This window comes from Oreochromis niloticus, linkage group LG23 (genome assembly GCF_001858045.2).
Source record: "Oreochromis niloticus isolate F11D_XX linkage group LG23, O_niloticus_UMD_NMBU, whole genome shotgun sequence".
NCBI classification, from domain to species: Eukaryota; Metazoa; Chordata; class Actinopteri; order Cichliformes; family Cichlidae; genus Oreochromis; species Oreochromis niloticus.
The window spans coordinates 29,946,915-29,970,329 of NC_031986.2; the positions used below are offsets into that span (position 1 = coordinate 29,946,915).

General features: G+C 38.1%; 1 protein-coding gene across 3 annotated transcripts in view; it reads left to right on the top strand.

The window, feature by feature from the left end:
- Positions 1-23,415, top strand: part of nlgn1 (neuroligin 1) — a 292,800-nt gene that overhangs the window by 261,207 nt on the left and 8,178 nt on the right. For all 3 annotated transcript variants that reach the window (XM_025903035.1, XM_025903036.1, XM_025903037.1), the window contains 6 exons: positions 14,090-14,302; positions 16,041-16,307; positions 16,391-16,752; positions 18,314-18,474; positions 20,526-20,682; positions 21,741-21,818. In XM_025903035.1, coding sequence (XP_025758820.1) covers positions 14,090-14,302; positions 16,041-16,307; positions 16,391-16,752; positions 18,314-18,474; positions 20,526-20,682; positions 21,741-21,818 — 1,238 coding nt within the window. The remainder of the gene's footprint in view (positions 1-14,089; positions 14,303-16,040; positions 16,308-16,390; positions 16,753-18,313; positions 18,475-20,525; positions 20,683-21,740; positions 21,819-23,415) is intronic.

Sequence of the window (23,415 nt, forward strand, 5' to 3'; positions counted from 1 at the left end):
ATGTGATGTAATGGCAAGTAGTTTATAGTTGTTTAGCTCAGATGGTCATCACGCAGGATGTTGTCAACAATCCAGGGTATCGTCTCCAGTTTCAGAATCAGGCTGTAAATGTAACTCCGGAGCAAAGATAGCTGGAAAGCACAGTTCCTCAGAGCCGTTTGGCTGATACCGTCAGGGCCAGCTGTGTTGCCCTGGTGTAATTCCTCCAGCTCTCCTGTCTCCTACAGTTAAGCAGAGGGTGTTTGTCACAGATGGAGGTGGGTCTGATCCATAGAGTTCACTTGGGGCTAAGCAGGGAAGAAAGGGAAAATCACTGACAGTGGTGTGGGTGTGTGGAGGGTTAGGGTGTGGAGATTAGGCCTGTGAACTAAATCTGTTGAAAAAATTGTTTAGGTCATTTGCTTTCCCCAGGCTTTCCTCTGGTGGTCTTTCTGTCACCTTAAACACGCAGATTTAAAATAAAATAACATAAATTCCACTCTACATACTCCCTTATGAGTTTTGTTGAGCTTCACCTGTAGGTCGTGCTGCACTCTCCTCATTTCTGTCATGCCCAAAGACCTGGACACTTTACCAAGGCTTTAACATGCAATAAGTCCTCGTCCCAATAAGACCCAGGTCATTTTTATAAATACGGACTTAATACAGATTAATGCTCTTAGTTTCTGTCACTTTAGTAACTACCTCAGTGGAAATTTGAGTAATAGACTTTTACCAACAACTTCTGAATTAATGCAAATGTGATTTTTCTTACCTGGTGGAAAATGAAACAGAAGACAGGGGGTCAGTGTCACTTTAATACTGTCCTCTCTTCTCTGTCTTACTCTCTCTCTCTCCCATTTACCTCCTTCACTTTATTAAAAAAATAACATGGATAACATGTTCTGTATTTTCTGTTCTCTGCTATGGCAGAGGAGAGGCGCTGGCGATGCCCAGTACCATGGCTCTGAGTCCACTAGAGTGCCTTCACCATAAAAGCACTAAGCAGCTTAAGCTGCTCTTACAAGAGACATGTATATCTGAAAGCCACCTCACTTCAAGATTGTAGCAGCATGCTGTCTGACCTATATGGGGTTTTGAAGGCCAGGGATGCATTAGAATGCTGATTTGATGCTTTCAGACACTCCTGTGCTGTGGGCTGATGGATTTTGGGACTGTAAAATCTGAAGAATAGTGTTTAGTGTTTCTAATGCATTTTTGTTTTCTCATTCAGGGGATATTTTACAGTGTGTATTTAAAGAAAGATTGGTATTATTATTATTATTAGGGCAGCATGATAGTGCCATCATTTGCACTGTTACCTCACAGCAAGAAAAAAATTGATGAATTGTGATTAATTAGGATTTATAATCAATTGTACTAAATAGTTGGATTTCCATACTTGAGGCAGAGGACTGGCTTAGTCACACTTACACTCCTTTCAGCACTCCCTCATATATACTATGAATGTAGCTTTGATTGGATATTTACTGTTGTGCTTGTTGCTGTTATTGCATTGCTGTCAAGCATTTTTATACCAATCAGTGGTTCATTTAACAGACTACATATTTAGAAAGGGAAATGTTGCCTTTACTGTTGCCACATGGTCTGCTTTGTTGTCCTTTTGGCTGATTGTGCAGATCCCAGCTTTTCTAACATTGTGCGTGTGAGATGGCTCGTGCACATGCAAAACTGATGTGTTGGAAGCGCAGATCTGTGAACAGTCTCCTCTCTACAGGCATCTCAATAATCCATCAATGTAGAAGCATATGATCTCCAGATGGTACATAACCGATGTTAGTGAAACTACTGCAACAGTTGGAAAAATCCCACATTGGGTTTGTTTTGGAATGGCATATATCCTGCACATTGTATGTTTTATTGGTCTTTTAGTGTTGCGGCATAATTTTTGTTTTGTTTTTTCCTTCAGCAGCTATGTCAGTCATTTAGAAGAAGACTTCTTTGAGTTGAGTGCAAAGAGCAAATATCACTGTGCTGACGTTTGCAACGTGTCAAATACAGCCCCAGTTTAATTCAAATTATTCTTTACCTTTAGAACTCTCTATTTTTGAACTTCTCTATTTGTGCCACTGTTATTACACTAGAGAAATATTTTAGTAGTTTTAATACACAATTAGTACAATTTGAAGGCGTGCACACACCTCACCTTACCCTACTAAATATAGTGTATGCTACCATAGGCTCTCTATCTTCTCCACTAAAGCCTTTGGAGTCTTGAGTAGCTCCATTACTTTTTCATTCCCTCAGTCCATCTTTGTGCCTCCATCTTTATTTTATTATCCATCTACAGGCCTAAACTTGTCGGAGCTATCTTTGTCTTCAATTCTTATGCAGGTTTTATGTTTTTCTAAGATGCCACCTTACATTCTGAGTGCCCTCTTCTTCCGTTTTTCTTTTTTATTCCAGTTTTTTCTCTTTTTCAGCACCTCCCACACTCTCTTCTCACATTGTCATCTACCTCTCACATGCCTCATTCTCTCTTTCTCTGCTCCCTCACTAAAATGTCGCGCTTTCTGTCCGTTAGATTTTTTTTTTTCCCCACTCTGTTTTCATCTCTCATTCTCTTGGGTGCACTTCTACTTGTATGCTAATAATGTTCCTGTGCTAAGAAAGGAAGCTGCTTACCTATTCACATCAGGACTCAACACATGCATGCATGCATACACATACACACGCACACACAGTACTTTTGTGCCTGTAGAAGTGTGCATCCATTTCTGTCCTAGAGCGAAACCTCACATCTTCTCCTCCTGCTACGCTTTGTCTCTTTTTTACATTTTGTCTTTCATTGTTATTTTACTCTTGTGCAGCTTTATGTATTCAGTTTTCAATTATTTTTCTCTAATAATACATAATTTAATGCATGCTCATATTTTATGTACCCCAAAAAAGTGGTACAGTTGGTGCATTAAATCACAGAGAGAGGTCAGCGGATGCTGAGGCGCAAAGTGGCGCCAACATTCTGCAGAGTTATTCGCTACAGAGTTGCAAATGTCATGTGGCCTTCAGATTGGATCAAGAACAGTGCATAGAGAGATTCTGCCACAAGCTATCAAAATGACGAGTCTGGATTTGGAGGTTACCAGAAGAACCGTACATGTCTGACTGCATTGTGCCAAGTGTAAAGTTTGGTGGAGGCAGGATTATGGTGTGAGATTGTTTTTGAGAAGCTGGGCTCAGTCTCTTAGTCCCAGTTAAAGGTTTAGTTTCAGTTCCAACATGGCTGCGCACCAGTGCACAAAGCAAGGTCCAGAAAGACATGGATGAGCAAGTTTGGTGTGGTACAACTCAGCACAGAGTCCTGACCTCAATCCAATAGAACACCTCTGGGATGAATTAGAGCTTAGACCTTAGCCAGGCGATCTCGTCCAGCTTCAGTGTCCGACCTCACCAATGCGTTTGTGGAAGAATGGTCATAAATTCCCATAAACACACTCCTAAACCTTTTGGAAAGCCTTCCCAGAATGCTTGAAGCTGTTATAGCTGAAAGGATGGCCTGACATCGCTTTAAACCCTATGAATTAAGAATGAGTTGACTCAAGGTCATGTGTGTGAAGGCAGATGAACGCATATTTTTGGCAAATGGTGTATGTGTTACTGTCAGCTGTTTCCTTGTTACAATGGTTGGCAGCCCACCCACACTTGGCTGTGTTTTATATCAATTACCCTTCCTGACAAAGGGGATGTAGGTTTGTGTTTGGAATCAAACAAGCAACTTTTCACTTACCAAGCAAATGTGGAGCTGCAACATGTATAAACTAGAAATTTTAACAATATTTACCCCCCCCCCCCGCAAAAAATAATTAAAAAAAATCTTTACAGAATCTTTACGTCTCCACCAAGCCTAGGAGTAATAAAATTTACTAGTAAATGCTCTTTCTCTTTCTCTCTGCTTGCCAGATGGTAAACTATCTAGATTAAACTCTCTTTTTGCAAACAGCACTTTTAATGTTACATTGAAACCCAAAAGCCATTCAAATCATAAACAAGTGCTGTCTTTGTAGTAAAAATAATCTCAGACAGAAAGCTGTTATACCAAATCTGTGGATAAAGTAAAGTCCAACTGGAAAATTCCTTCATTGCTTACCTTTTTCCTTGCATGGGTCAAATGGTAATTATGGGTAAATTGGCCAACCAGTGCACAAATAAATCTGTCATAATTTCAAATATTTTATATGCACAAAAATGTCTTTCTATATACAGCTTGTATAAAGATGTGATGTTGTTATATTGGTTGCGCCATAATAATGTGATTCCCATGGGTCATGGTTCTGTCAGTTTAATATGTATTTAAATATACAATTTAAAATGTCTTGACAAAAAGTTTATGCTCATCGTTAACCCTGACTTCCTGTAAATGTGTCTATAATTTTATTGCGTAATCCTGCTAATAAAGAAGCAAACAAACAAAAGCCAAACCAATCGTAATTCCTAGGCACGCCTGGAAAAACGTTTAATAATTCTGGCTTGTGTCTTTGCTTGATTAGTTAATCTGTAGTAGTCTGTCCATCAGTTCAGTTTTTCCAGTTTTATATATGTATTGCTATTCCAGTCTCATGTTCTGTGTATTCTGGAGTACAAAACTTCATAATGTGGCAGGTCCAGCCATTTTTTGTCTTTACATTCCTAATTAGGGGGTATTATGCATTCAGTCCACAAAGCCGGAATAGCTTGAGTAACAGTTTAATCACATCCACACCCACACAGAGAAGTCCTCCCTACTCCCTCATTGCCTTCAACCCTGCAGAAGGAGGTAATCTATACCAGCTTGTCCTGCAGGCAAATCTGTTAGGGCAGCGACACAAATTAACACGTGTTTGTGTTTGTGCAGAACAAGAAATATGAACGGTGGCTCATTTCATTTTTGAAGTCGAGAGTGTAATTTGATTTGTGAAAGGAGGAAGGAGAAAGGCAGGGAGTAAAGGGAGGAGAGGATTTACTAGACAAGGAAACGGAGACGCTAGATTAACATATCAAGATAGAAGGTGATGGACAGACGATGATTAGAGAGTTTACCATAAAATGACACCGTAGACTCACAGCCTTTGACATCCTATGTGAACCAACTTCTCTGTGTGTGTGTGTGTGTGTGTGTGTGTGTGTGTGTGTGTGTGTGTGTGTGTGTTCTAAAAGGCTGTATGTAAAGTATTTGGTCACCTTAGGTTTAGTATTTTTATAGGATTACACTAATTGCTTCATATTCAGTTACTCCTTGTTACCGCTCTGAAAGCTGCTTCATATTTCTACTTGCAGCTGATAATTTTGATCAGTCACACACACACACACACACACACACACACACACACACACACCCCTCTCGCTGTAGGTGTGTTCGGCTGCCTTGTCTCGTTCTCTCTCTAGTTGTAATATTTAAATGGACCTCTTGCTTTTGTGGTGTCACTTTACTGAAGATAAGGTGTCTCTTCTAAATGCAAATTCAGACACACAAAAGCATCTACACACACAAGCACACAGCTGCTTTGAAAATGTATTAGCAGTTTAAAACGATAAAATGACTAATTTATTTATTTTGCATGTCTGTAAAAGTTCTCATGGGGAAGTTTCTGGCTAATATCATTTCATGTTTTTTATCGGTTAGCCATATAAAACAGCTATCTGCCTGGCCTAAATGAATTGTGTGAAATTTAAATCTGCAATATCTCAAGCATGAAAAATACAGATCCTATTTGATAAATTGTTATAAGCGAACCATTTTAGTCTCTTTAATCCCTTTTTTCAGATGTACTTCATTACTTTATTCAGCTGCCAGGTACAAAGCAGAGTAAACAGTGAATACTGGATGGCCAAGGATAGTATGGCACTAAAGTAGGGTTCACTGGATAGGCAGCTTCTTGCTAAAACCTCACCCATAACAGGAATATAAGTTGATATGCATGCTTGTATTTTGTGTTCACCTTCTTCTCTTGCTCTCAGGTGGGCTGAAAAGCCAATTATTCAACTTGAAAACCATCAAATTGTTTTTTTTACTTCTTTTCTTCCCATGTAATTTCTCACTTTTCCTCTTAAAAGAGCATAATGCTACAGTTAGTAAAAAGGATTTAATATACATAGCAAATTTGACACAGCCTGCCAAATAATTTGCAGCCCACAGGTACTTGCTAAAAAGCCATTTTACCTGGCATATCCTGTCATGTGACTTACAAAATGTCACGCATTTAGTGGTAACAGGTGAAACCCAGGATTGATCAGGTGCAGCCTAAATTGAAATTAGGGATGCAACGATACCAATTTTTTCAAACCGATCCGATACCGATACTTGGATCTGAGTACTTGCCGATACCGAGTACAAAAACTGATACTTCTGCCACACACAAGTTAAACTTAACCGGTAGTAAAGAAACGACCCCACACAGCTCTTTAACACAAACGAAACGTTTACTGAACGTAAGGGCAGAGACAAATACTGTACAACACATCCCTTTTTTAAACTCAAATGATATTCCAATTCCTTAACCAAATGAAATACACTGTATAAATGAAATAATTCCCTTTCAAATTATATTAAACAACCCAACTTATGTTATCACCTTTTGGCAAGTGACTCACTAATATACACTCCAAAACACGTTATATAAATCCACTAAACATACAATATTCACACATGGGCACCACACACACTCACATTCACACTTGTTGCAGGCCTGATCGCTGCCCACGCCGGACGATGGAGAAAAATCCTCTTCTCCCCAGTAAGAGCACAAAAGTCTGACTTACAGTTCCGTTGCTCGGTAGGTCGCCGTTCACCAGTCCCACACTAAATCCACTCCCTGCGGACCCGATGCTGTCTCTGCTACAGCGCGTTAGCCAGTCACTGTCCAGCTCTCCGACAGTCCATAGCAGCTGCCTCCGTGGCGCAGCCAAGCAGTCCGGGCTAGCCTTTAGCCTCGGCGGTCATGGCTGGAAACACAGTTTTCCACGGACGGTGGTGCGACCGTTGAAACAAAAAGTCACTTCACCCACACTCTGTTGCGAAGCTCTCACACAGTTAGCTTTCTAGTCACACACTCTTTTGTGCAAGTTAACCTCAGTAAAACTAGCCGAGTCTCTCACTTTGGTTCAGCTAACCTCGTGCATCTCTCCATGCCGTTCTCTTCTGTGAACTGTGAACACCTTATGTGGCGTTCAAGTCCATGGGAATTATGAGTATCTACTACCAAATTCCCATCCGGGCTACATTAGTATCGGTTCATGGTATCGGTTGACTTTTACGAGTACGAGTACGCACACATTTTACAGTATCGGCACCGATACCCGATACCAGTATCGGGATCGGTGCATCCCTAATTGAAATGCACATGTTTGTAAAGTTATGTATAAAAGCACAGCTGGTCCTAAATTTAGAAATAAAAGGCTTTTATTTATCTCTTGAAATATGGAGCTATAAATTTATCTTTAAAAGTAACACATCTCTTCGTTGTTCTGTGTCATATGTTTACCTATTTATCATCCAGTGATCACATGCTAAATTTATTCATATAATAATATGCTCTGCTAAATACCAATGTCCATTTTGCTGGTAATGCACAATTTTGTAACTATGCAAGGAGGGCACACCTGAAAATGAGAACTGGCTCTGTGTTTGCCCCGAGTGCTATCTAAATAAAGGTTGAATGAGTGAATATCCTGTAGCTCTGTATTCATTATTTCCAGTGAGAAATGCTTTGTGCCTCATCAGCATATTCCCCAGCCGGCTGCCCTCAGCGTGCCGTTGTCTTCAGTGTTGTTGTAAGCAACGAACAGATATAGATGGAGCATTGCTGAGGCACTGTAAATATTTAGAGCTGCTGTTGCACCATTTGTTTTAGGAAGACATCCATAGACTGCAGGGCAGAACTGGAGGAGTGTACTAGATGAGTTGAGGTTATGGTTTGGCCATGCAGTGTATTCGATCAAAAATTACTTGTCATCCAGTCACTGAGCTACTAGTATATAGTAAAGTTCAGAAGGTCCACATAATGAGAACAGAGCATTCCGTTATATTTATCTTGTTTTGTCATTTCTCAATGGATGCAAAAGTATCTGAAGAAGGGTTGCAGCCTTAAAACTGGAGAAGAATTTAAAAAAAATCTGCACTACACTGTTAAAAAAACCATCTTAAAACAACGGTAATATTCCGGCAGCTGGGGCGCCAAAATACTACCGTAAAATAACAGAAAATAACTTTCTCATAAAAATACAGTTATTTTCAGTAATGAAAATAGAGTTTGTTCCACTAATTTTACATAGGATTTTGCCTTTTCCAAGTGCTTTTAGACATTAAATTAGGAACATTTTAACGTGATTAAACAATGAAATTACCTATTAACAAGGTCAATGAATGTGGCAATATGAATAATAATACTTAAATGTACAGAAATATACAGTTAACAGTTGGTTTAAATAATAATGGATTGCATGCCCTGGGACAGAGGTGAGGCTGCCATATCGCACCATCGGCCCCTCTGGCCATCACCATTAGGCGGTAGGTGAAGAGTCTTGACCAAGGACACAACGACCGAGAGTGTCCGAGCTGGGGCTCGAACCGGCAACCTTCTAATCACAAGGCGAACTGCCAGCTCTTGAGCCACGATCGCCCTAAATAGCAATGATAATAATACTTATGTGATGTAACACAAGCTTATAGGAATCATGTTATATACTTTTCCATAGCATTACATTTGAATTCAACAGTTCAATCTTTCAAATAACGGACAGATATTTGTGAAATCATGATACATTTGTGAATGTATTTTAACAATCTAAATATGCATATGTACAGACAGATACATTTAATAAACATGAAAATTATGTTTTATTACATTACAGTGATTTAACGTTAATTGACATTTGAAATGTGAAGTCACAGTCTATTTATGTAACTTTAATGATATTCTAGAAGAACAGAACAAAACTGTAAAATGCACAGTAAGATACTTTGACATTACTATTTTTTGGAACAGTGTAGAGCTGCTTCGGCTAATTTGGAACTATGTATGCTGACCCACTAATGCAACAATATCAGTAGTTTTAAGCATATTCCCACAGACCTGAGCTACGGTAAAATTATAGTTCAGTAGAACAGTCAGCAACTGTGGAAACCTGGACCATAAAAGACCAAATGTGGGTTATTGTATATTTGTGTTGATTTTTTGTGTCAGTGCAGATTCTGTATTAAGAAAGATGCCTCAGAAATCATTATTGTCAATTCTGCTGATTCTATTGAGATTTCTTTTTGTTTTTTAACCTGATAAGAGCGTTATTTCAAAGGATGTGAGATTAAGGGAATTTTTTTATAAACCTGCATTGTAGTAAGGCACGGGATAATCATATTTAACAATTTGAAGAAAAATCTCTAAGCAGTTCAAGAGTGCCACCTCAGACGTTGGTCTACACAGCACGCCAACAATGACAGATTCAGCCATTTTTCTTAGTCATTAAGCTTCTTTCTCTCACTTTCTGCGTCTTTTCGTCTTGTTTCATTTTCCTTGTCATTCTTTTGTCTGCTCTAGACTCGCTGCCTTGTTCTCTGCATGCTTGTTAATCTTGCTACGCTGTGAAACTCTTTTTTTCCTCCACCCCAACTTCCCATTTCCCTTTGGTCTCTGAATTTTGCATTTTCTTTTGATTTCACCAACAGTAATAAGCCACATCTGCTGGAAGAGTTTACATGCTTCAGTGATGGTGTTTTCCCTCTTCCTTCTTCCTCTACTGTTCCTTCTCATTCTGTCTTTCTCACCATTCAGAGTCAAAAGGACAGAAAGTAAAAACGAGAGAAAAGAGAGAGGATTATAGTATACAGACCGTGACTGTGAAAAATAGATGTGTGCAGAGAAAGAAGTATAAAAAAATCCCATCTTTCTCTACGTCTAGCCTTCTCTTTCTGGTTCGACAGAGATAGGAGGGATAAAAGCTGGATTCCTGGATCAGGGTTCACCTCAATATTGTCATCCCAGGAAGCTTAAAGGCCGAGCTGCTGAATCACAGTCTCGCTGATCACGGATGGTGGCTTTTAGCCAAACCTGAGACAGAGACACGTATGAACTCCTGCATAGAGGAGGAAAATAAAACATGTTTGGCATCGCTCTGTAGAGGAAATAAAGCAAGTTTATTGTGACATCAACGCACCACTTTTTTTTTCATATATTACCGTTTGTTCTTTATTTGTGTCTTTTGTATCTCAACATATGAGCATTACAGTACCCATGTGAGTGTGTGCATGTTTGTGCATAAGACAGCAAGGGAATAGAGCCCCACCCCACTGCCCCACCACTGTTGGTGTAGTAATCATTCTTCCTGTCTCACTCTTTGTGATTGCCAGCCCATCCTTGCACTACAGCTAAATTGAATCAATTAAAATCTTTCTTTTAGATGGCTGCTGTTGCTTCCACCAGATTAGGCTTTGATCAAGAAACACACAAATAAATAAATAAGCAAGTGGAAGGGGAATAGAAAAGGAATGAACTTAATTAAACAGTCAGCGGGGGTGTGTGCTTGTCTGGATGTTAGTAGGATTGTGTGGATGCAACTGCACTGTATAGGATTTTGGCACATATACGTGATTCAAATGAGTGCTTGTTCAGAAATACTTGCAGAAATACAAAAAAAAACCCTAAAAATTGTGCATATGTGCAATGAGCAAGCTTGCAAGCAAGTGAGCGTACATGCGTGTATGTGAACATAGAGTGGCTCTATCATAAATTTTATAAAACAAATTATCAGCTGACTCTATGTCAGCAGTTATACTTTACAGTAGATGAATCTGTGTGAGCCATTGTAAACATAATATGCATTATGGTTATTATGACCACAGTCACATGTGCTGCCATGCATAATTACAGCTCTTAACAGCCACATTAATTCAAATCACTGTGTATTATGCAATAAAAATGAATATGATTTGTGATCCTGTTCTAATGAAATTTTTTGTAAACTGGGTTCAGCACAAAGTCATAGATTTAACTTTTTAAATATCGAAGTGGCAGGCCAAAGAACAATAAACACATTCGTTCCATGCTGCTAAAATGTTATGGTTCAGTAAGTGTTATCTTGGATTGGGTAGATATGATGCAGGTCATATTTATTGTTGTACAACTGGATTTATTAGTCTCACATTATTGGACTTATGTTGTATAGCAGGAATTCTCCACAACAGTAGAAAATCAGGCAAACCTAGGGTGATCGTGGCTCAAGAGTTGGCAGTTTGTCTTGTCATCGGAAGGTTGCCGGTTCGAGCCCCGGCTCGGACAGTCTCGGTTGTTGTGTCCTTGGGCAAGACACTTCACCCGTTGCCTGCTGGTGGTGGTCAGAGGGCCCGGTGGCGCCAGTTGTCCGGCAGCCTCGCCTCTGTTAGTGTGCCCCAGGGCAGCTGTGGCTACAATGTAGCTTGCCATCACCAGTGTGTGAATGGGTGGATGACTGAATGTGTAAAGCGCTTTGGGGTCCTTAGGGACTAGTAAAGCACTTTACAAATACAGGCCATTTACCAAACCTCAAACCTCAGAGCTGTGAATATAACACTGGACATCCCCAAGTCATTCCATGCCAAAAACTGTTCAGGTATAAGAAGAATTAAAAGTCGTTGTTCTAGAGAGTTTTAATGTGTAGTAGTGAGAGTGATGTAGAAATACTAATAAACTTGCTGCAAACACTGCTGCTACCACTAATATGACTAATAATAATAATAATAATAATAATAAATAAACTACTATTAATTACTAATAATAATAATTTGCTATTTTTTCATGTCCCCATGTATAATACTGGGTTTTACTTTAAAAACATTCAGGACATATAGTAATTATTTAAAAAAATCAGTGACGCCATCTTTTCTTTTCTTGCACCAAGTAATTTTAACGATGATGTTTTTTATTTCAGTAATTATTTACAACTTTTGGAAAACAGCAGGAACAAGCAAAGAAATAAATGACAGCAAATAACTGAATTAATGCAAATAACAGATATGCAGACTGAAGTGCAGGATGGTAAATACATTCTTTTAGCTATCCTCAAAGGCTTTCTGTGGGTGTTTCTACACATAATGCATCCAGTGTTAATTAGCAGTGTAGTGTTGACTGAAACTGTGAAATAAGCATTTCATTTTCACTGATACAAATAAAAATATCCAAAAACACATGGAAGAAAATATGTGAGCATGTGAGGTTGAAAGGGACAGTTCTTGGGTGTGGTTGTTGGGTGTCAGTGCCCAGGATGCATGGAGGGCTTAATGGGGCTTTTAGTGCGGAAGTGTTGGGGGCTGGACATGAAATTGCTCTAAAAGACCTCAGCTCTCCTGTGGCTCTCCTCGTCTCTTCAGTACATTCATACCTTACTAGTATTTGATGTTGAAGCCTCACTCGCCATGGATTTTGGCAAATAATCTAAGCGATAAGAGGTCGTCAGATTGCTCGAAATTCAAAGAAAAGGTGCTTCAAAGATTCCTTTTTTATCTTTTTTAGCATTGCATAGACTGGTCTGTACTTTACAAAAGGAAAAGAGATAACGCTATCCCACAATCCTTTGCAACAGTGAGATTCAGGGCCATGCAGCATCAGGCTGTTCACATTATACTATTTATTCACATCAAAAGTTTTTATATAGCAGTGACATCAATTGCATTTAAATTTAGAGGATATGAGTGGACAGGAGAATGAGCGTAAGCAAACATCTCAACATGACATTTATTTTGTTTCACTTTTTTTGGTTTATTTGTTCGGTTGTTTGTTTTTATTAACGGTGCTGTATTCACAAACACAGAACATTATAGCTTCACCTCATCAAAGAACCAGCAACATCCTGTAGCATGATGCATAGCTAAACATATGTTCAGCTGAAGGCTCTTCGCACCATAGTTTGACTGGATCAGTAAAAGAAATAAAAGTGATGTATATGGTGCTGTAGCTCAGATGGAGAAGGAGGTGATTTTGGTGATAACTCAGTGCCATTCACCGACTATTAATCGAATAGTCAGTAATAGCTCAGACTAGCTAACAAACAGTAACAGATGAGTTTTTATGATACATGAATGACTATTTGCACAGGCCTGAAAAAAGTACCTGCTGCAGCATGAAAATATAATACAGAAACACTTGTAAGTACAAGTATATTTGAGTTTTCCACAATGGAAAAACTGTAATAAACAGCATAATTATTTCCCAAACTATCCTTCGTAAAGACCTAGCCAACTCTGAAGAACTAATTGTAAGACAAGCACAGTTGTCTGGTGTCAAAGGTAAATAGTACATTTCAGATACAGACATCTGGCCAAACACTTAATGGCCTGACCTCAAGCTGTTGAGATCAGCTATTGTTATTGTGGTTAAAAAACATAATGATAATCAATACATAAACAACAACAACAAAAATTAATATCCTTAATGTTGTTAGTTAAATTACTCCATGACCTTGTGTATTCAGTGGTTTTTTTTTTTAACAAATCAATTCAACTCGAAATACAAGATCATGGAGTCGCTGAAGCAGTCTATAGGCAGTTCAAACAAAGTCTTCTCTTGAAAGGTAGTCTGGATGTGGCCGGTCGTGTTGTACTGACCTTTGAAACCTTGATTTGAAATTTGTACTATGTTATTAAACATGTCACTGCCTCTTTGTGACACATTATCATTTTCCATGAAGTTTTCATTTGAATTACTCTTAACTCTATATCTATATTGCAGCAAATTATTAAAGAATGAGGCTTTTGGTTTTCTGTGTACAGTGGCAAAATATACCTTAATAGCTGAATTAAGGCGATTAAAAAAGAAAATTTTAAAAAATGCAATACAAAAAATACAATTTTTCAAAATACAAAAGTACAAAGAATGTTTTTGAATGAATTTTTTTTCTATTTTTCATGATGTGTGATGATAAACTGTAAGATTAGACCTGCTAATGTAAAGACATAAATAAATACAATTTCTCATTTCTAAAGTTGAATGTTGAAAAGGAACCCAAACTGCATAAATGAACTGTGTAGATTAAGACAGAGAAAAGTCCTCATGCCATTAGGTGTCTTTTCTGCTTATGGTCAAATAAGAAAAATAAGGAGAAGATATTAAAATAATATCTACTGTTTTTAATTTGTCCTCTCATCCAGGTTTCCTGAGTACCGGTGACCAAGCAGCAAAAGGGAATTATGGCTTGTTGGATCAGATCCAGGCTTTGCGTTGGACCAGTGAGAACATTGCAGCCTTTGGCGGCGATCCATTGCGAATCACTGTGTTTGGCTCCGGAGCTGGAGCTTCCTGTGTGAACCTGCTCACGCTGTCTCACTACTCAGAGGGGAACCGCTGGAGCAACTCAACAAAAGGTAAAGCCCAAGGACTCAAGTTACAGGGATCCATGTGGGGTCTTCATACCTTCTTAAGTCTCATTTCAGTTGTGTGTGACCATAAAAAAGGTTGTGATCTCCTTTTGCTGATGCTTGTTGTCATTTTGGATGCGTGTATGTTAACGTGCTGAATGGAGGTTTTTTTTCTCTGCGTTTCACTGTACATGCAATATTCAGCTTTGACATGAAAAAAAGCAATTGATAATATACTACTATATAGAAAACAAAATACTTTGTGCTGCATTACTTTCTGAGAATGCCCGCTCTGAGCAATTAAAAGCAGTTTGAGTAGTTGTTTCACAAACAGTTAAATAAAAAAAATGAACAAAAACATCACATATATTCTAAACACAGATTTCATTTATGACTTTATTTAATGGGAAATACAGAGAGCATTTTTTCAAAACGAAGAGACTTGGTAGTAATAATGTGTTACAACCACGTATATCTGGAGCAAAAAAAAAATGTGCATCTAACCATAAACAAAATTAGGTGATAAGATATGTAAAGGATATTGACATTAATGGGTAACAAAATATATGGAAAGAAAGAACTTGAAGCACTTCTTTCCCTAAGGTCATGTAAGCAATAAGAACAATAAGGACAGTGTTGACCAGTACCCTGCCATTGCTGTAGTTTGGATTTCTGTTTGAATCCTACACTATGTGGCAGGATAGTCATTTTGTCAGAGTATATGAAACCTGAGCTTTGAGATTTGTCTATTTCCCAGGCTAGCTGTCCACTGTAATTGTAACAAACATTTCTCAAGAAGAAGGAAATAGTGAATTTAGGAACATTCAAGTTATCTTACAGACCAATGCCTTCTGTGGATTTGGCATGCTTTATAAAGAAACAGAAATCTTATTTCAGTCACACCACTCACGTTTGACATGATAGATTTATGGTGTATTTCACACTCCCTGAAGTGGATGGTTCAGACAATCTCCATGAACTCTCATAGGTTTCTACCATTATCTCTGATGGAGCTGTTTAGCTTAGCATCAATGGGGGATTCAAAATCAACTTTGTTAACAACATTTATAAATATCTGTAGGACCCCAATATCTCACTCTGTCAACACCTTTTTATTACAGTCATATTGGTGATAATTATCTAAAAACAGTGATCATAAGTGTTTCACACATTTGGATGGAAAACAAAGAAAAGGGAAAGAGAAAAAGTGACATCCCCCATCACACCAAGCTATAAAGATTTTTTTTTTTTACATTCAAGAAGACTAACAGTCACAGGATCATTAGTAAATGTTCACATTTGTTTCTTGTTACTGCTGAAAACTAACAAACCAAAGAATTTGCCTGTTTTTACATCGTTAATGTTACCCTCACCCAGCCGGGCATTAATGTGGGACTGATTCAACAAACCTGCATTTTACTATGTTCATGATGAAAATCAGGATGGCTGACTGATTTTGCTATTTTTTCTTTATTGCCAAAAGAAATATTGCTTTGTCTGTTCTAATAAGCAAAACTATTTTTCAGTGCATTCAGTTTGCCTCTAATATGACCTATGATCGCTGAGTTTCCGTTCCATTTTCTCAATCAGCTGATTTATTATATGATATTTTTCTTTATATGATTTTCAAAATGACATTTTATGCATCTATACTTATTTTGACATATTTTGGGATAGTCTCTGAATTGTACCTAATTAATTGTTTTCTCCATCAATCCTGCCCCTGTGCTGTTTTTGTCTTAAGGCCTGTTCCAGAGGGCCATCGCTCAGAGCGGCACAGCTCTGTCTAGCTGGGCTGTCAGTTTTCAGCCTGCCAAATATGCTCGAATGCTGGCTCGGAAGGTAGGCTGCAACCTGGAGGACACTGTGGAGCTTGTGTTGTGCCTGCAGAGAAAACATTACAAGGAGCTTGTGGATCAAGACATCCAGCCGGCCCGTTATCACATTGCCTTCGGCCCTGTTATTGATGGCGATGTTATACCCGATGACCCTCAGATTTTAATGGAACAAGGTATTTAATTTATTTTCCACCTAAAAGGATGCTTTGTAATTACAATTTGTAGGTTAACAAAACTCTGTACTGTGTCTTGCTAGGTGAGTTCCTCAACTATGATATAATGCTGGGAGTGAACCAGGGCGAGGGCCTTAAGTTTGTCGAACTTATCGTGGACAATGAGAACGGCGTCCAAGCTAATGACTTTGACTACGCCGTGTCCAGCTTTGTGGATGACCTTTATGGCTACCCAGAAGGCAAAGACATCCTGCGAGAGACCATCAAGTTTATGTATACTGACTGGGCTGACAGGCATAATCCAGAGACACGCCGGAAGACACTCCTAGCACTTTTCACCGATCACCAGTGGGTAGCGCCAGCTGTTGCTACAGCTGACCTGCACTCGAGTTTTGGATCTCCAACCTACTTCTATGCTTTCTACCACCACTGTCAGACAGAACAGGTGAGCTTCAAACTATCGCATGCCTCATCAGCTATGAAGGTACTTTCAAGTATTATGGTACCTGGAATCTTGGAATGAAGACCCTGTCTTCATTTGAGTTGTATCACTGAGCAGAAGCCATTTATCAACACATGTAAACAGAATGAATTCAAGGACCCGACATACCTCATAACAATAATGTACAATCAAATAAAATCGCTTATTACTTATTGCTCAAGGCAAAACAAAATGCTTCCAAATGAAATTAAAATAATTGATTTGAACTGATAGTTTGATAGATAAGCCAACACATGTGTAGTTGGCTAAGTAGTAGTGTCAAACCATGTTTTATATTTTAGATTCTTCCAAATAGCCACCCTTTACTTTGATTACTGCCTTGCACACTCTTGGCTTTCTCTCGATGAGCTTCATGAGGTAGTCACCATGTTTTTCCAACAGTTTTCAAGGAGTTACAATAGATGCTGAGCACTTGTTGGCCCTTTTGCCTTCACTCTGAGGTCCATCTCGATTGGGTTTAGGTCAGGTGACTGTGGAGGCCAGGCCATCTGGTCAGGCCATCCGGCGCAGCACTCCATCACTCTCCTTCTTGGTCAAATAGCCCTTAAACAGCCTGGAGGTGTGTTTGGGGTCATTGTCCTGTTGAAAAATAAATGATGGTCCAACGAAACTCAAACCAAATGGGATGGCATGTCACTGCAGGATGCTGTGGTAGCCATACTGGTTCAGTGTGCCTTCAATTTTGAATAAATCTCCAACAGTGTCACCAGCAAAGCACCATCACACCATCAAACCTCCTCCTCCATCCTCACAGTGGGAACCATGCATGTGGAGACCATCCATTCACCTTTTTTGCGCCTCACAAAGACATCATTAGTGGAACCAACGATCTCACATTTGGACTCATCAGACCAAAGCACAGATGTCCATTCCTTGTGTTTCTTTGCTTTTCCTTAGTGGTGGTTTCTTAGCAGCTATTTGACCATAAAGGCCCGATTCACACAGTCTCCTCTGAGCTGAACAGCTGACATATACATATGTATACATACATATTTGTTTGTTGGTTGGCTGTTTTTTTTATTTATTTCCTGGATTTATCTTCCTGGATTACTTAATGCAACATTTAATGTTAATGCTCAAATACGTCTACACAAACTGATGAAAATGAAGAGTGCTCATTAAATTGCCCACATTCCTTATTATATTAACTTCAACTTGGTACAGCTACCATGTATATGTACTCTGTATTCCAGTTTAAACTCATCTCAAAGCAATTTTCCTCTGTCAGCATCATCCTTTTATCTTTTATCTTCTCTCGCTCTCTCTCTCTGTTCAATTCACTGAATAATGAGCCAAAAATGGCAGGTAAATTAATATTAACAACTTATCTCATTCCCCCTTTTTTCCTCAACAAGTATTCTATTTCTCCAGCCTTTTTAGTCTTGCTGTGTCTATGCATATTGTCAGAATATCCACCGTGCAAAAATAATGCCTTTTAATGTCCTGTATCTGTCACATAAATGTAATAATACTGACATGATTTGATTCATCTGCTGCTCATTAGGTACCACCCTGGGCAGATGCAGCACATGGAGACGAGATCCCATATGTGTTTGGCCTGCCTATGATTGGACCAACAGAGCTGTTTCCCTGCAATTTCTCCAAGAACGACGTTATGCTCAGTGCTGTGGTTATGACCTACTGGACAAACTTTGCCAAGACAGGGTATGATGACTCATAAGGGCCAATGCAGTGTTATGAATCTCATGAATCTGAACAAAAACATCACAGCTTTTTCAGTTATGAAAATGTTAAGTGCGGCATCTGAAATAACTTATAGCTCATACTTAATATCTGTACTTGATCTAGCTAGCATCTCTGGAAAGTTAATAATTTCACTTCACTATAAATGATAAACAATTTGATGTTATTATTAGTTATATGGAAATGAAATAATTCTATTGTTTGACATGATTGGTTGTGATTTTGCCAAAATACATTCTATTCATTTCCAAAAAAAAGCGTACATGATTGTTTACCAAGTCAGCTGGTTCACATGCTTTTTTCTATATGTTCTAGTTGTTCTGTAGATATGGGTGGCAAATTAAAGGGTTTGGGGAAGCACATCCCATTAAAACCTTTTCAGTGCTTCCTGGTTGATCAAGGGGATAGAAAACATTATTTCAAAAGACAGTCCTTTATTTTTCACTTTGATGATGATAGTGCAACGTACTGTCTAACATTTTAGTCCATTAACTCTTATATTTGAGATTTGGCAACTTTAGAGTGCAAGCATGTGATTTACATTATCATCTCTCATTTCCAATGAATGGACATCCTGAAGGGACCACTCCTATCAGAGTAGAAAGAAATAATCAATTAGTTTATGAGCTTATGTAGTGTTAATTATATGTTAATAAAACATATAATCACCATTATAACATTGTGATAATTTCACTGTAATTTTGTTTCTTCAGTATGACCGGGAGTAGTGAATCATACTATGAGTTTTATGGACTGTGTAGTATAATTGGTATTCTTTGAAAATACCCACTACATATCTTCAAATACATTATTAATTGATGATCCTAGCCTGGAGAGTGACATTCTGAAAGCGACAAAATTAAAATCCTTTTTTTCTCCCTCTGTCTCATGTTGCCTTCCAGCATATAGTCATGGCGGTAATTGTTTTTCTGCAGCATAATAGGGGGACATTGGCTTTTCCTGTGCACTGCCCAGTAGCCCGGAGGGGAACAAAAAAAGCACTAATGATCTACATATATAACCCCAAATTGACGTAGAATGCCGGGTACCTGAGAGATTTATGCCACCAATTTGAATGGTTAAGCGTGTTCCTGATGAGGTTTGGCTGGCTCCATATGCTGCTCTCAGACAATGGGGCGCTCACTGGGTCTGAATGGGCCTCCATAGTTCACATGGCTGGATCTGTTCTCCTCCGATTAAGTGCAAGTGGCTCTATTTAGTGCAGGATCCAAACTCAGTGCGTTATCCTCCTCTGTACTGAATATATGAGGGGCTTTCACATGGGTTACTGACCTGCATTTACAGTGTATTTAAGCCATGAGTTATTGAGTCGAACATTTAAAATTGATGGCACATGACATTTAAAAAAGTAGCTATTCTAAGTTTGGTTTATAGTAACCACTGAACCATGTACTTGTTGGAAATTATCAGCATGGTTGAACTGCATATTCACCTAAACATATTCTTTGGCAGGAAGCTTCTTTTCATTTTTGAATTATATATAAATGCATTCACTTCCAAGGAGATATCCATAATTAAAAAAAAAACTGTGACAGGGATTTTTTTTAATGTCTCAAAATTTAAATTAGGAATATTTCTAAGGTTATTAGCTATCTTAAGACCTTTCCATTCAGTCAGAATCTTTAGAAAGTCCTACATCTTTGAGTAATAATTTCCCTTCTGACCTTTTCTGGATCTTATCAGGTGTGATATCTTAGAAAGCGTTGATTAAAATTTGATGAAACCTGGAGGCTGCATTTCACCACTGCATTTCAGTATTTTCATAATTATACTGATTAGCCTGAGGCAAATGCTACACTTATGTCAAAATTAAAATTTCAATAGCCAGACAGCTGTGTCTTAAGAGGTCCAGTTCACCTTTAGCCTGGTTTTAGATCTTCCTGCCCTCTAAGGTAAACAGCCAACAACATTTTCTTTTTTTTTCCACTGTAAGGCTCTCAGCTCGTCTGTGACCTCTTTAACGGAAACTCATTCCTACTCTTTCTTCAAAGGGACCCAAACCAGCCTGTCCCCCAGGACACCAAGTTCATCCACACTAAGCCCAATCGTTTTGAAGAAGTGGCATGGACACGCTACAACCAGAAAGACCAGCTTTACCTCCACATTGGCCTGAAGCCCCGGGTCAAAGAGCATTACCGTGCCAATAAGGTATAGTTAGATGTAACTCTCTCATGCAGCAGATAAGCTTTTTACTGTTTTAAAAGAACTCCAATAGTAGCTTCAGTACACTGGCTCCCTGTACATTTAGAATTTATTTTAAGATGTTACTGATCACTTTTAAACCATGTGATGGTTTGGCTCCAAGCTACATAGCAGATATGTTGACCCCATATGAGCTGTGTTACAGCCTTAGATCCTCAAGAGCTGCCATGCTCGTGGTTCCAAACTCAAGATTTAAATCTCAAGTTGACCATCAGCTTTGGAATAATCTACCAGAGGAGAAACTGCTCACAAAATCTGTGGCTTTTTTCAAATCCTTTTTTTTTTTGCTTTTTTTAATGTGATGTTTTCTGTGTCTTCACAGGTTATATTTTTGATAGCATTTGCATGTGTGCATGTCAATCTATCTGTAAAGATGATAGCTTGAAATAATTCTGATATGAATTTGTAGACTGGGCCATGTTAAAAATGCATTGAAATTTGGCAAGTTCTTCAAGGTCAACTTAACGATTGATTGAAAATTGACAAAAGCACTATAAATATTATTCTTACAAGTGTGGTGTGGATACAAAGTATACGCACAAAGTACCATTAATTTAACGTTAACTTTAAACTTAAAAAAGCTGGCTTTCTCATTCAAAATATTTTATGATATATTTGGGCTATTTTTCTATTTATTATGTATTTAAATTAAACTCTATTTATTCTGTTTTTATTAACATTTTACACATTGCTCTAACTTTTTCAAAAACAGATAAATCCAGTGTATGCAATCTGGATTTATAAAAATGCATTTCAATTAATTTTCTTTTTTTTGTCTCTATAAAGATGAAATTCCTGTGTGTTTCCTGTTTATGCGTCACTTGTGCCCTGTTTTGTGTTAGTTTTTTACAAGCAGGGACGTTTTCTGAATGCTTGATATTGAACTGCAATATTGTTTCATTTTCATCCTATTGTAATTCCATACTTACTTTAAGATGCTCTTCTGAAGACAGTTTTCATACTTGCTTGATTTTACCACCTACGCATTTCTGTCCTTTTCTCAGGTCAACTTGTGGTTGGAGCTGGTTCCTCATCTACACAGTCTCAATGAGGTCACCCAGCTCATCCCAACCACCACCAAGGTTGGTTTTAAATAATCGATGTGTCATATCATGGCAAAAAGTGTCTATGCGAGCCATTCCCTCCACAGAAGGCTTTTTGAAAAGTTTTAAATGTAACATTGAGATTGGTTGTTGACCTAGTTTGCCCAATTTTCCACTCAAGGGGCTCTTGTGATCTCCTACTTAGGTGATTATATATATAGACGTGATAGACGAACACATATAAACACAGAGCAGCAGTTGAAGTATATTGAGGAATGAATTTAAAGGCAATGCCAAAAGTGTTCAGTAGCTATTAGGTGTCACAGAGAAGAATTATACATAAACATCCAGACTGACTTCAGTTTGACACAAATTATGAGTAGATACTTGATTTACAAGTGGCTGATTCTGAATGTTTGAGGATATGAATGCATGTAATATTTTTAATTTCATTTTTAAAAAGCTTATTTATGTCAAATTTTGATAAGTGACTTTATCAAGTCAGGCAGTGGCCATATGTTTAAAGTAATTTCAGGATGTACACTATCTCACTTTGCCACGAGTTAGAACAAAAATTTGTGTCACTATGCAACTTAAGCATTAAGCTGCAGCAAAGAGATTATCGACATTACATTAATACTTGGAGCTGAAGGAAACTGAAGTTGCTCCTTCCTGATATTGTCTTCCTTTTCCTCCTTTGCTCTCCTCCTTTCCTGGTCTCCATTTTATTTACGTAAGTTAGGCCCATGAGTATTTGAATAAGGGCACAGTTTCTGTAATTTTGCCTCTCTACATTACATTTTAAATCAAACAAACAGTTGAAGTAAACTTTGACCTTCAGCTTTAAATCAAGAGTAGCCAATCTCACTGGTGAAAAATAAAAAAAATGTTGTGAGACATTACTAGTTTTATTGAAAATAATTGGCTTTGGTTTTCATGATATCCTACTTAGAAGTGATCTGATGTCTTTAAAGGCACTGTGCATTCATTTTTACAAGCACTATGTAATGATGAATAAAAATATTATGACTCCTGAATTTGAAAAAAAGAAAAAATGCCCCAAATCAAAGTAGGTGCATATTTACTATTGATCTAATGAAATTGTATTTGACCTTCCTGGTAGCAGGAAGTCTGCAAGGCTATGAAGCTGGGCTTTCTTTAAGGATTATAAAATGTCAAACAAGTAATATTTTTCATTTTCTTTCAAAATATGCTGTTAAAATGATATGTGACTCTTAGAAGCTAAATGAGTGAAATGTCAGTTTGGTGTGCACTGCAAAGTTTTGAATGATGTGAAATTCAAGCCACGGGAGACACAAATAAACAAACAAGAGTTGAGCTTTAATATCAGATAAATAAATCTAGAATCCAAAAGTCCAGCTGGAATATAATGTAATACAAGAAGTAATGAAAAAAACTTGGGGGACACACGTGGAACAAAGCAAGAACATGCACTAGCCTCAGCAGGACTAGGTAGACAACGCAATAAAACCAAAGAGAAGGCGGGATTTCTTTCTATATTAGTGTATTTATTTATTGCAAATGCAAATGAAGTCATGCTTTTTTGCTCTAATAACATTCAAAGCCTATTATGGGGTACCACAAGGTAGACTATACAGTTGAACATGATCAGATG